Here is a 14,303-nt window from a genome sequence, read left to right as displayed (position 1 = left end):
CTTTTAGTGTCTTACATTCACTACAGAAGGAGAAACTTGGCATACATTTCTTCAGATCACAGTGGCATTATATCTGGTAAACCAATTTAAGAATGCATTTTCAGGGGCTATATTAAACCGAACATGAGCCCCGCATCAAAAAGAAAGAATTAAATACTTACACACATTAGTGCACAAAGCATGTCTATTGCAGCATGTGTGACTCCATCATTGTTCCTTTTCAATGCCTTCACAGTCTTCACTCCCAGCCTCTCGCGAAACCTACCAAGAAAGGCACCTTTCAGCAAATGGGAAGCTTACAATCAACAAAATTCACAAAAATGCTCAACTGGCATTTTAATATAAAACCTCAAGATGCCAATGAAGCCACATTAATGCAACTGATTAGACAATAATTAGCATATCTAGTCTTGCCTATTGATAAATGCATGACCACTATGAGACACAATATTTAGTATTTGAACACTACAAGCTTTTTTCGTCATAGACCCAACCAGTATTGTTTGATTTATGCTTTTAGTGATTGTTTTTCTTACACGTAGAACCGTATTGAATGACGTGCGTTACATTAAGCAACTCAGACAATGTGTGAAAGTATTATGCACGAAGTGTTGTAGTCAAATGTAGTCTTAGAATGGCACTGCACTGCAATGGCACTGCACTACAAAGTGACTATACAACATACTTGCTCTAGTAGAAACCAGCAGCAACAAAAAAACTAAAGGGATGAGGACTAGCACACAAACTAAAGGGACTTTAAAACTGGGAACTTGTGACACACAAGTACAAAACGCTTCGATCATAAAACACCTCATTAGAAACGCACAACGACACAAGCAAGAAGTCCTACTTTGGAAGCTGTGTAAAGGCCTGAAATCCTGCCTTGGAAGCCACTAGTCTTCGTACAGCATGAAACTGGCTCTCCACTTCTGCATTGTTAACCGTCAGGTCCCCCTCCTGTGACAGAAGGGCTATGATGGCGTTGTTAATCAGCTTCTCCTTGTTCTCTGAAAACAGGCCCTGCAAAGTACCAGTAACACATCTTCTTAACACAGGCCGGCAGACAGGAAAACTTCATGAAGTGTGTGAAATGGGCAGTTAGAGAAAGAGCACTTACGTCTTGTGTAACAGCATGCAGCACACCACTGTAAGAAACATTGGCGTTGAATCTGAACACAGCATCAGCAAAGTTTCCATCTAAAACAAAGAAAAAAGCATTATGAATAAATACACACTTTAAGATACCCTGGATTGAGCTGTTTGTCTCAAACAAATTACAAGATAGGGAGAGCAATGTAAGAATACAAAATTTTAAAACGAAATAAGGAAAAGCTTTTGAATTATCGGAAGGGAAAGAAACTGTGCTTAAATCACCAGGCAGCTGGCAGTTACCCCAAATTGTAACATTGTAACTCTGTGCTACTTTCTCCTCTGTGTGTAAGAAAGGACACAAGAATTGAAATTTGAAGTAGAAGCAAGCCTGAAGACAAGAGGCTGTCTCTTGTGGGGAATTCAGGGAGAAAATTCAAAGAAAGTTCTGGAAACCCAATACATTACAACCCTGCATAAAATTGACTATGACTAATGGACTTCTGGATCGAAAAACAGTGTCACATTTTCTCCTTTTATATATTCCAATACGTTCTTTAATATGCCCTAAACCAGGTTTTCCAGTTTAGTGAACCTGCTAATATAACAAGTCAATGTCACTCCAAGCTGTTTCTGAAACAGGCCCGTCAAAATACATTTCTGATGTTTTTGTTCTCTGGCATGCATAATACAGGCATGTAAGCGAATCATGACAAACTAAAAATCTACTTTTTCTTTAATCAAAAGCAACGATTCTGTGTGTAACTGTACCTCTGCACTTCTATATCACTATCACAAACACTTATAATACCACAGTTATGAAAAACAGAGAACATCCGCAGGAACGAAAGAGTTGTAATCTGATTCTTGTGGCTACTAGCACTGGGCCTCAAGTGGAGATAGAGGAGTTTCCTACAACCCTTTTAGAATTTATTATGTAATCTGACTCACTTGGAGGTGCTGCAAGGAATTTAAGATGCAGACTTTCCACCTCTTCATCCACTGGCATGCTGAGCAAACCCCACCTCTGTCCCTTCTGAGTGGGGGCCATTTTCACACATACATCCCTGTTCCCTGAAGCACGCACTCCGTCCAGCAGACTGGCCATCAGGGAATCTCTATAGGAATGTCAAAAATGATAACACTCGCTGGTAAAAAAAAACTACCGCTGACATTAACAAACCTTTCTTAGAAGATAACACGACAAAGTTTACAAATGAAAGGAAACCACCCAGCACAGTTTAATCATTTGATTGACTAAGGTGTTGAAATAGATTTCAAATGGATTTTGAATCTGTAGAATCAAGCAAATACAGATTCCTTGTACTGGATAAAATGGCAAACACAAACCCATGTTAATGCAGTGTTTTACAAACTTTTTCTTAATTTTACTTCTAGTTGGAGGAACCCCAGATCAATTTCAAGCTGTTTTTGTAATCTTTCCAAGTCCAAGAAGGACATAAATTAGTCCTCCATACATTTTTTGGTTTGTTCCTAGTTAAGATTGCTTAATATTAGGTAGTAATAAGCACGATAAATATTTAGTTATTATAAAAGCATTATAAAAAACGCCAATAAGGAAAAAAAACATAAGTAGTTGTACACACCTTTCTGTTGAGGAGTATTTTCTGATCTGTCCCCTAATGAATTCCACAGTAAAAAGCTGAGGATTTTCTGAATCACATACAAGTGCAAATATCTAAAACAATGAAACACAAACGACACTTCAACCATCATCTGGTATTTTATCAGTGGTGCTTTTATGGACATGCAAGTGAAAATACAGTGTTTTACACAGAAAAGCACACTTCTTTCTCACTTATTTAATCCTTCTATGATTTGTGTGAGCAAATATTGCTGAACAACAGGATCTTTATTTAACTTGTTGGTGGAAAAGTGTTTGGTTCCACTGAAGGATAAGGAGATTAAGGAATTTAAAAAGAGCACTTAAGATATGGTTAGAGAAGAGAGGTGCTTTTCATTATTGATCAGTGGAAAGGCAGAATACCAAATGTGACTAAATTAGTGAATGAAAAACATGACAACATGTGACAACCAATCCCCAAAAAAACAGCACAATTCAGCACTCCTTAGAACGTCTCAACTACAGTACGGTTGTTTTGTTCCATGAATATTATATGAAATTATTAAATCACGCTCAATTAGTAGTATCATTTAAGTCAGGTGAATATCTTGATGCTTATCACTCTATGAAGAATGTGATGAGCGTTACAATGAACTCATAGTAGAAACATCTGTCACAAAAAACGAATACCTTCTTTAGAAAAACATGGACTCATCAAAGCATTAAATGGCATAAGAAAGTCATTCTTAGTTTTCTTAGAAAATCATTATGAGCATTTAAAGAAAAAGGTAGCCACCAGACAGTTGATGACCTACTATACTGTAGATGACTACTGGAGATGAGTCTGTTCTCCTATGAATTGGTGAGCTCTTCCCTTGTTAAATTTCATTTACGGGTAGTGCTTCCTTGGAAAATACTTTCAAATGCTAATTCTGCACATTCAAATGTTCCATAGCAATCTATTTTTTTCCAAATGTGTACAAACACCATTATCTTTCAATCTGCACTGAGTGAAATAAGAAGCCAGCATAGATGTACAGTACGCTCAAAGTTAGCAGTGCTACAGGTAGCTTTCTGGATTTGGACTTATCCACCAATTTATTTAATTTAATAAATCTGGAACAGTTTTATTTTAAATACTTGGAGCCGTAGAGATAATATTTGCTACATTTATAGAACTCTATCCCAGAGAAGAAAACATTATGGAGTTCAGCCTTTAAGTCAGCATCTCCACAGATAACTAAAGTGAAATTAATCTAATCCTCTCCAGTAAAGAACACTCACCTCTCCAAATGGCTTTAATGTTACAATATTATATGATGCCGGATCTCGCTCAACTAAACATGCTTCCGTTAGCGCTAATATTCGTTTTACAGGTTCCTGGAAAAAAGATAAAATATAATTAATCAAATTCCTACAAAACTATACTAATTATAGATAAAATGTACACCACACCTTTTGCACAAAATCTTCAAAAATCATTCAATCTGCTACTTTTCTACAATGACGTTGAACATTTCTGTATTTATTTCTATATATTTTAAGGAATTTTGTGTGTCAACAAATGTAACAAATTAATTGAATCTGCTGGAGACCTACTTGCTGAAAGGAAGAAAGGCAGAATGGTACTGTGTGTTGTAAAATCTACACTCCTGTAAAGTCCTGGGTCCTTTACATGCAAATAAAATAGGTCAGGATACACACAACCTACAACCTTGCCTCATCACTGCCCCTGCTAATAACAGGGGCAACAGCTATCACTCTGACAGGCATTGAGACAAAGCAAAGAGTCTAGAAGCCAATAACAAAATGATACATTTGCAGATATACAAAATTACAAATGAATGTAAGGGCTAGATTAAATCAAATCTTTGACAAACTGGAAAGTCACAAGGTTTTACATACATGAACTGAAACACTATGGAAAACATTTTGAAAAAGTGGGATGTGTCCACTGTCTTTTTTTTAGAAAAGCATCTGATTTAAAAATGCCAATTGTTTGACCTGAAAAGTGCTCCAGATCAAAATCAGAGGTTTTCAGCTTTTGACACACTACAAAGCTAGAACTGTCTCACATTCTCCAGTGCCCTTTAGGAGAGTTGCAGAATTAGCACTGACCACTGAAAGCAGATCTCTCGGTTGAAGACAATGCAAGCTTGCAGGCACCCCCGCAAATTACAGCAGCCACAGCTTCAATGAAGGCCAAGAAAACTAAAACCACATCAATGAACACCCACCCATCTCCAGCACAGGTTTGCCACCTCAGTGCCAACACATATGGATATGTTTGTGACACACCCCAGCACTGAACTGGAAACATTTGTTGCACAGAGCCCAGTGTTTTTCATCTGGTTGAATCAGTTGGAACAAAAGGTACTTTTGGACACGAAAGGAGAAGTTGTTTTGTTGCTGTTTAGTGGATAAGTGGATAATTTAATTTAATTGAGGCAAAACACAAACAATTTAAGACTTCAGCTTAGTGTTGTGGTACAATCAGCCGACATAGTGGGGAAAAAAAAAACGTATATTGACTAAATAGTCTAAAGAAAAGACCGTGATGGCACAAAAGGTTCACTTATTGATTAGGATTCTTTTGTAATATTACAGAATTCCAAAACTTTACTCAACTCCACCACCAGATCAATTAAGAATAGTTAAGGGGATTTTCAGCAAATGCTCTCACCGGATGTCTGGATGAAATTTTCTGCACTACAAATTCCGCAAGAGAAGTTATTGAATCATCTGTGCTGTATTTGCCCAGCCGGTGGTTCACATACTGCTCAAAATCTATCGGGTCCTTCCGGACACGCAATGTGATGCCTATGTAGTTCCCAGCATGCTCAATGGCACTTTTGATAATGTCATCTTTGTGCTCTGAAGCAAACAGGTGCTGTAAAAAGCAAAAAAAAGTAATTACTAGGGTTATAATTTTCTGACAGGGAAAAGAACAATTCAAATGTTCTTTTGCTTAAATTTCATAAATCAGAAATTGCCTTCTTTAAAGGAGATACATACAATAATATACAAAACATACACTGACTTTGATTTCTAGTGCATTTGCCCCCGAAATAAATTGGTTAACAATAGCAAATTGAAAGAAATTATGTAGGATAATTTGTAGGTATGCAAATACAATAGCAATCTTCCTTTTGATTACTGAGATAATAAAGATCTTGGAAATATCTGATAATCAATTAAAATGAAAACGACCTTTACCAGGGCATTATAAATGTCTACGTCTAACAGCTTCAACTTAAAAAAATAACAGAAAAAAAACTGTTCAAGACTAAATAGCCAATCCATATCAATATAGAATTAAATTTATTTTCACTTATGCTGATATACTGTACCATAGCTCTTTAGTACTGCTTTTTCCTAAAATAGGAAAACAATATAACTATAGGTTAGAGTGGGGAACTGCATCAGTGCATGAGCTGTACAAGAAGAAGCAAAGGGTCCTTGCCGAAAATTAAAAACATTTAAACTGCAGAACCTTTTTCTGACGTTTGTGAATGAGGTAGAGAGCAGAAATACGAGCATGACGAAACAGGGTGGTGATTCTATGAGAATGAATACAGAGCTAAAAGGGGGGCATAAAGAGATGGAAATCTGGGTATTAAAAGCCACGTGAAGGGTAGAAGGGAGTAATCGGTAAATGAATGGACAGATTCCCATTTTGGATGATCATTCCTTGAGAGCTGTGAGAACCAAGTTAAAGGATAATTCTGGCTTCTGATATACGAGTCTCTAAAAAAAAAATCTCTCTGAAAGGATGCAGATAGAAAAGCCAGGAAAATCACAGCCAGAAGAGGTACAGTAAATGGGCTAAATGGCTTAAAGGAAATGGGCTGAAATGGGCTTTTTCCCCTGTTTCCCCGGTGTAAATGGCTAGGCAGTGCAGATTTGCTGGACAGACAAGATCCTTTAAGTGAATTCTGAAACTGAAATAGGAGCTAAGTTAAGCACACGTGTGCTGTTAAGATCTGTATTTACAGGTGACACAGTGGCTTCTGCTCTGCGACAAAAATGGTGTGGAAATATCGGGATGTGAATGATAAAAGGGAACTGTGGACCAGAAAGCTGCATAGCTGAGGTGGTTGGCGGTATTAGATGAATATCAGATGATAGTGGGTTAGGAAAAAAGGCTCCTGTTGAAAGTGTCATCCTGTAAAATGAAGAGGTCCTGTTTCATGACCCTAGGAATAAATGGTGAGTTGGTATGGAAAGGGGGGGTTCAAGTGCAGTTCTGGGTGTGAGAACTCTTTCTAGGGCATTTGCTATACAGGCTGTGTCTGTCTTGGATGAGGGCCCTCTTAATGGTGTGCCAATATCCCTCATTTCAAAAGAAGAACACATTTTAAGGACTTGGATATTGAGGTCAGCCTTGTTGCTGCATAAACAATAATATTAATGACTCCTCGGGTTTTAACACTAATACTAATAGTTTTCCAGTTCTAGCAGCAGTAGTCAGTAATGGGAGCAGTCAGCCGATAAATGAGCACTCAATCATTTAATGTATAAAACACATACCAGTCGACTGAAACCTCCATACAAAATACAGAATCCTCCCTGATAGTCAGTGACCTCAGCAAATCCTTCAATGTTTCTGTAGTCATAGGAGCAAAGAATTCTGTTGGTAGAGGGGTCTATCTGGTCTACTCCTCCTGGCGTAACCTCTAGGACCACAGGTTTCCGTGCATCACTCCAGTGATGCTTGTAACAGTTGTATCTCTGAAAATCAGAACACAAAGATCTCAAACTTCCATATTACCCTTGCTATGAAATTAACATTTAGTTTCAAATTTCTGAGTTTCTAATACAGTTCCTAAATCCCTAAAACCAGATTATGTTTTTCTTATTCATTCAAGATCTTTTCTATAGATGCAGATATTTGTCCATAAAAATACTATTGCATGTGAAGATACATTTCTGCTTATTGAGATATATTTTGGAGCAAGGAAATATAAAATAAAGCCAAGACATATTACAGTACCTTATTATTCTTTGCAATACAGTGGTTTCAGACATTTATAAGCCTTGTTTATCTTCTTAGAGATAAACATGGTCATATCAAGTAACTTACAGGAGTGCTTCAAATTCACTGTAAAATAAAATGCTCATCCAAAGCAAAGGAGAGAAACTTGAGCCATATAATTATCGATCACAAACTCCAACGGATTGCTCGTTGTACACTGTAAAATCATTTGTTGGCATGGTTTTAGAAATTGATTATCTTGTTCAAAACTCCTCAAATTATTCTGAGCTAGCGAAAGACGCAATAAGATCATAATAAAGCAGTTTATTTGTCAGATTCAAAGAAGACTTTCATAAAAATCTCAGCACCAAATTTAATTCTCAAAAAGGAAGCTATACTGTACAGTACATTTATGTGGTGGTGAGATTTATGAGGAGTACGAATTAAGTAATAAGCAGAAAAAAATCATTTTCGAGGCACACATTTGTATTTCAAGAAAAATACGTTGACTTATGTACCTGCTAATTTCTTTCTTGGTCTGACAAAAGTCTGGGAAGCTTCTCCACTCGTGATAACTACAGATTAATTAGCTATTTTACATCTGTATGGAAAATCATTAATGTAGAGGTGCCTCGAATCGCTTATTTTTGTCACACTTTGGGAGATGCATCTTTTTAGCTTTTTTTAAAAAAGGGGACATCATACGTTTACGTTTCATATAAAATATTCTCTCTTAAAACAATGGTACAATGAAGCACATTTTTTCAATTGCTAAGTGTTCATGCTTTGGTTTGCTAAAAGTAAGCAAATTAACATGAAAACCACCGAAGAGGTACAATACAAAATTAGGTGGTATGAGAACCTCTGAAGAGGTACAATACAACATTAGGTGGTATAAGAAAACAAAGGAATCAATGAAGCTACTGGCTGGTGCACATTATGGGTGTTCAATATGTGCAATAAAAGGAAATGCTAAGCTAGAAGAGGAAACCCTGCAAAAGGGCTTTTGCCGACTCAGCACATACCTTCTCTAGACAAAGCAGGTAAGCAAAATAATAACTCTGATTAATAAACTCCAAGCAAACAATTAGCTTGGACTGCCACTTTCCAAATAGTTTTTAGGAAAACAAAATAAGAGCAGAGTTAACTAGTAAGGTAACTACAGTAGGAAGAGTTATGATGCTGATAGACTGAGTCGCCAAGACAGAAACACTTCGTGGAAACAAGAGCAAAGTCAGAAAAGTTTTAAAATACACCTTCAGGTTTGAGTTAAAAAATGGTTTATATCAAAACAATCCTGGATATATCCGTGAACGACAATATTTGTTGTACTGAAATTGTATCGTAACATAAAATTACATGGACAGAAGACAATTCAACTGTCGTCTTCAAGACAATAAGGGCATTTCAAATGTCAAATGTAGCCTGGTAAAAATGTTACACATTTTAAAACGAGTTTTAGCACAGATAAGTTTCTGAGTTCAATTGTATTTAAGGTGACAAAAGTTTTAGTGAAACAAGTAATAGTTTATAAACCTGACAATCCGTTTTCTGAATATATTCAGTTCACTTACCCTCCCAGTTATTTTGCCCTCAGAAAACTCAGTCCGGAACCTCTGTAGAGAAAGTAAAAAAAAAAGTATTTGTACATCTATTAAAGCTTGTCCTCAGAAATCTGTTATATCGGCTCCAAGATATGTATCTCAAATCTAGGATCCACAGATATCTATAGGAAAAGCAGTAGTTTTAGGATACGCCCTGTGCTGTTTATGAATAAAACAAGTTAATCTTATACAGTCACATTCCAGCAAAGATGACTACAATGAATCCATCCATTCTGGAACTCATTTTTGAAACACTAAATTTTAACATAAAACTTGAAAGATACAACAGTATCTTAACTCCAAAATATGGGACAATGCAAGTGAAGCACTAATTAAATAAAGCTTTTCTAAAAATAATCAGTAGATTACAGTCACCAAATGCTGAAAAGTTACAAATGATAACAATTGAAATACATAATAATAACAACACAACCTCAACTGACCTAACTGATTTTGCAGTTACCATATGAATACATGTTAGGAAACACTTCAGAGCAAAGGTTTGTAATGGCTAATATGTTGATTCTGTATTGCACTAATTCTGGAGTGAAGAAACCCTTGTGCTTTAGGATGGTTGTGCTTTATTAAGCTGTTATGTCCAGTTAAAGCTCTTGGGTAATGCTGACTTTAGATTGTCTCCTGCTTGTGTCGTGATTTCTCTCCATTACAGTGAAGACCACAGGAAAAGTACACATTTTAGAAAGGTGGTCAGACAAAGATATCTTGCGAATTTGTATCTTGACTTGTCTTGAATTGTTTTTTAAACATTTGTTCAGCATGTTAGGGTGCTTTTTAAAGTTATGTAAATAAAAAAACTGCATTACCTAGAATTCAAAGGTTGCTTTTAAGGAAAGCTCTCCAGAAGAGCAAATGAAAAACAATACTTACAGATCATATAAATAAATTAGATTTACAACATACAAAAGCCAAACACTCAGGTAATTCAAGATCCCATAAGGACTGCTACAGTTTATGTAAACATGAACTCTGAGTATGGGCAATTGCATATTAAGTAATATGTTGGCTGTATCAGGATTTGGGGATTTTTTTTTTCTTAGAAAGACTTACGCACACAAACACCAACGTACAGGACGGATTAAAATGACAGTGCTCTTACCAGCGCCTCTGTAAGCAGTTCTGTTCTATGCTCCGTGGAGAACTTTAAGGTTTCTGATTTTTTTCCACTCCCTTTTCGGAAGGTGAGGTTAAACTCAGTTCCCTGACCCTTCCCAAAAGGACCAATTCCACAGATATCGCCGTAAGGCCACTGACAAAGAAAAGAAAATATATTTCACACTTACAAGGGAAAGCTGCTTATATTTTCAAGGTTACACATGTGAAAAAGCAATACTGAATAGAGTTTACTAGGTTCTATGCAAGATGCATCACGTTGGACTATAAAAAACAGGAAAATATGTAAGGATATGGAACATGTAAAAACAAATGAAGACTTCATTTGGAATCGCTACTTTAAAATCATGGTGGAAATTATCAGCACATCTCTCTCATTTCTGTTGACTCCATTTTTTTATTTTGTTAAAAGAATTTGGGGGTCCATTTGACATCAAGATCACATGCATGTGATTACTTCTCTCTTAAATTAAAAAACTTGAATCGTCCACTGTAATCAGACATTTCTCACACATTTCCTGCTTTAATAATTTAAAAGGCTAACAGTCTGCAAAAACATTATTTACCTGATTGGTTACTTCTAATGTTGTTGGGTTATAAGTAGTTATTCCATGTGTACCCACAGAAAAAACTCGTTTGTACCTGCAAAACAAAAAAACACACATTAAGACGCGATTTCCAAAGGAGCTTCTTCGCACCCAAACCACAAACAGGATTTGCTTCATTTTTTTCTGCCATTCCTACCTGACAACACCTTACTTTTAGGCGTTGAATTAACTTGTTCTCACTTAATCAAGTGTTTTTTTTACTGCAGGAACTGCAGGCAGATCACTCAGGCACTGTAACTCGATTAAAGAATGTACATATCAAATTGAGATAAAATAATTTTCTTTCATCAACATGTTAGAAGCTGTCGCTTATTTCCTTTCTGCAAACGTGATCAGCATTGTTTTAAAATTTGATGTGACAAATGGATTACGCTGAATACAGTACATGACACTACTTTCATTCGAAATCATTTTGTAGGACTTTTTCAAAAACTGCTGCAATGTTTGCTCAGCAATTTCAAGGTAATTTTTAAGGTAAATTTGCATGCATTGAGAACACAGGCATGAGACTATTCTCATACCTACATATGAAAAGGGAAGCTCACATCTACATTGGTTATAAAGGTCTGCAGGAAGATGAAGCATTGCATCACTGAGCAAATGTGTATGGGATTACATGTTCGTCTCTTTCTCCTTTGTATTCCTGGCCCATGCTTCTGGGCTTAAAAGCCTACAAGATAATTCAGACAAGAAATAGCCCTGAACTGCTACAGTTATCATATTGCAGGTTCACAGCACCCCCACGCCCATCTGTATTTTGATCACATTGCAGAGAAAAATCAAAGCTTTCTTCCAGACTTTGGCACACGTTAGACAGGAAAATACAAGCCATCTCCTGCCATTCTGCTTATTAGCCACTAACCAGACCCTCTGGAGAGCAGATTTTACATCCATTTCCTGTCTCTGCACTATATTATTTCATTTAGGCAACATGGAAGTAAGAGTTACTGCCCAAAATTATTCCTATTTAAAATGAGGGAAATCAATCATTGTGAATCAAGGTGGTGGAAGTTGTAAATGAAGCTGGGAAGTAAAAAATTTTTATTTTGTAAAAAAATGAAGTGATGGATATTAAATGTGCTTCTTCTGAAAAAAATTTACTACGATACAATTTAAAATGTTAAAAAGTTTTTTTTCAAAAAGCAGTAGAGCTGGCTGAGTGTCACCCGAGTTGGGCAGGATATGGTCCTAGTTTCTTTGTGCTGTTACACAACAGGGCTGTGAGCTTGCAATGGCATCAGTGACAGACGCACTGCTTGTCTGCAACCCTCTACCCTAAGGCCCCATGGTACTTGCTGTGTGTTAAATTAGTAATGGCTCTTACTGACAGCAGTGTTGGAGGAGCATGTGCATGTATTCTCATTCTCACTGAACAGTACAGTGAAAACCATCATGTAATTTAATGTAACGTTCAGACCTATCCTAGCAATAGATGTCTAGCCATGTATATAGTAAGACAGAATAACAGTCACGTGCTTTGACAGCTGCAGAAACTCATTCCCTTCTACTAGGTGTTAAGAATAGGAATCTAACGAAATGACTCACACTCAAAGTGTGAAACCAACTTTTGTCACACAGGGAAGGATAAGCACTCATAAATAGATCAAAACAGGACAAACATTCAAAGCGTGAAAGAAACTTCTTTCCGAGCATGTGTACTGTATATAAAAGCTGGGAAATCCTTGCAGTCTGTTCTGTGGGGCAGACACAGTGCACGTTCCTGTCCTTACTGAGCTCAATAAAACTGAATCTGCACAAGACTGTGCCCTGCTCCTCTGATGAAGAATTGCCCACAACACCAGGTATAGACATGTGCATGGTTGTGCAGGTTAAAACTGTAGCGAACCTCCACCAGAAAAAAAGCCTAGAAGCAGCCATATTTCAGACTTTTCCCATTGCAAACGTCTTGATTGAAAATGAATAAAAATGCAGGAAATCCTAGCTTAGTAGTTTTAAGAGGTTCCTCATTCTGCATCTGTTGGTTGAAAAGCTGTTAAGAAATGTTCTGGAAACCCTTCAAACTATGACTATCTTAATAGTTACTGAGCTACAGCAGTGTACTCATGATGTTTTCTTCACTTTTACATTAACGCACAGGTAAATCAAATCAGGTAAAATCTGCAAAACACTGGAAAAAATACACATTTCCCATAGTAAAAACGTCCAAACCATGAATCAGTGAGATTCTTTTTGTCTCATAATAAAAGGGGGAGCATATTGCTTCCCACAAACTCCCTCGTGGGCATGAAAAATGTGGTGTTTTCCACTGAAGACTAAAAGACAACCCATGAATCAGTTCTTGAGCTGCTGTCATTGCACTGTTTGCCCTCCCCCAGGAGGAAGAGCAAGAGCTTCCTCTACATGCTCTGCTAACTAATTCTAGCACATGGTGCACAACTTTATATTCAAAAATCTAAATAAAAAACCAAGGACAGACATTTATTGCTGTACTGAACTGCAAGTTTAGAATAATAACAGTATCCATATAGCCTACATTATTTAACTTTTGCTTTCAGAATTTCTGAGAAGTCTGCTGTTACGACCCCAAGTGTCTAGGGGTAAAAGGGTGTAACATTTAAGATCATTCTTTTGGAAGCAGGTGGGTTTTGGTGAGGGACTAGGAAGCGTGATAACAAGGGTAAGGAACTAGAGCGGTGCCAAAGAAAAGAAAATAAACAAAATGGAGCTGGCTAGGACAGTGAGGGAAAGCTAATCTAACTACAAAAGAAAACCCGAAACACACGGTCTTCAGCGTCTTCAACACCCTAGCTAACCTGCACTGACTACCCAAAACCATACAAGACAAATGGCACTCACCCGTAATAAACTAGTGTACTAATACAAAATCAACTAAGTGTGTAAAGTGTACCCAACAGCCTAAACTAACCTTATATACAAAAGTTCACACAAAAACACAAGTGAACCAGGAATACAAATAAGGGAAAACAAGAGTAATCAACAGGAACAGGGTACAAAGAACACAAAAGTTGCACATGTAACACTGGGGCAAGGTAATGGCAAAACAAGGATGAACACACAAACAAACGAAAGTACAAAGAAACTAACAAAAAAACAACAAAGCCGAAGCTATACAAAAATACACACACACAAAGCAAAACAAACCAACAAACGAAGCCAAAGCAATAACCAGAAGCGAAGCGATAACCAAAACCAAACGGAACCGAAGTCAAACGAAAGGCCTCTCCTTGCTGAAAACCTCCATGTTACTGTATATGCTAAATAAGATGTGTTCTGATTGGCTGAGAGTTAATTGATGATGACGTCATACTGAAAGTGTGGTGTAATGGTGG

At 36.9% G+C, this 14,303-nt stretch overlaps 1 protein-coding gene across 4 annotated transcripts in view; it reads right to left on the bottom strand.

Moving 5' to 3' along the window:
• dnajc13 (dnaJ homolog subfamily C member 13) overlaps positions 1-14,303 on the bottom strand; it is an 83,112-nt gene that overhangs the window by 43,013 nt on the left and 25,796 nt on the right. For all 4 annotated transcript variants that reach the window (XM_088643728.1, XM_088643725.1, XM_088643726.1 and 1 more), the window contains exons 3-13: positions 10,951-11,026; positions 10,371-10,520; positions 9,224-9,265; positions 7,205-7,405; positions 5,358-5,564; positions 3,959-4,054; positions 2,697-2,788; positions 2,041-2,207; positions 1,118-1,197; positions 851-1,020; positions 162-261 (exon numbers count right to left, since the gene is read on the bottom strand). In XM_088643728.1, the coding sequence (XP_088499854.1) occupies positions 162-261; positions 851-1,020; positions 1,118-1,197; positions 2,041-2,207; positions 2,697-2,788; positions 3,959-4,054; positions 5,358-5,564; positions 7,205-7,405; positions 9,224-9,265; positions 10,371-10,520; positions 10,951-11,026 (1,381 nt within the window). The remainder of the gene's footprint in view (positions 1-161; positions 262-850; positions 1,021-1,117; positions 1,198-2,040; positions 2,208-2,696; positions 2,789-3,958; positions 4,055-5,357; positions 5,565-7,204; positions 7,406-9,223; positions 9,266-10,370; positions 10,521-10,950; positions 11,027-14,303) is intronic.

The sequence above is a fragment of the Lepisosteus platostomus genome, chromosome 8, assembly GCF_059453375.1.
Source record: "Lepisosteus platostomus isolate fLepPlt1 chromosome 8, fLepPlt1.hap1, whole genome shotgun sequence".
Lineage (NCBI taxonomy): Eukaryota > Metazoa > Chordata > Actinopteri > Semionotiformes > Lepisosteidae > Lepisosteus > Lepisosteus platostomus.
The sequence above is the reverse complement of the archived record's forward strand: the minus strand, read 5'-3'. Positions and strand labels throughout refer to the sequence as shown.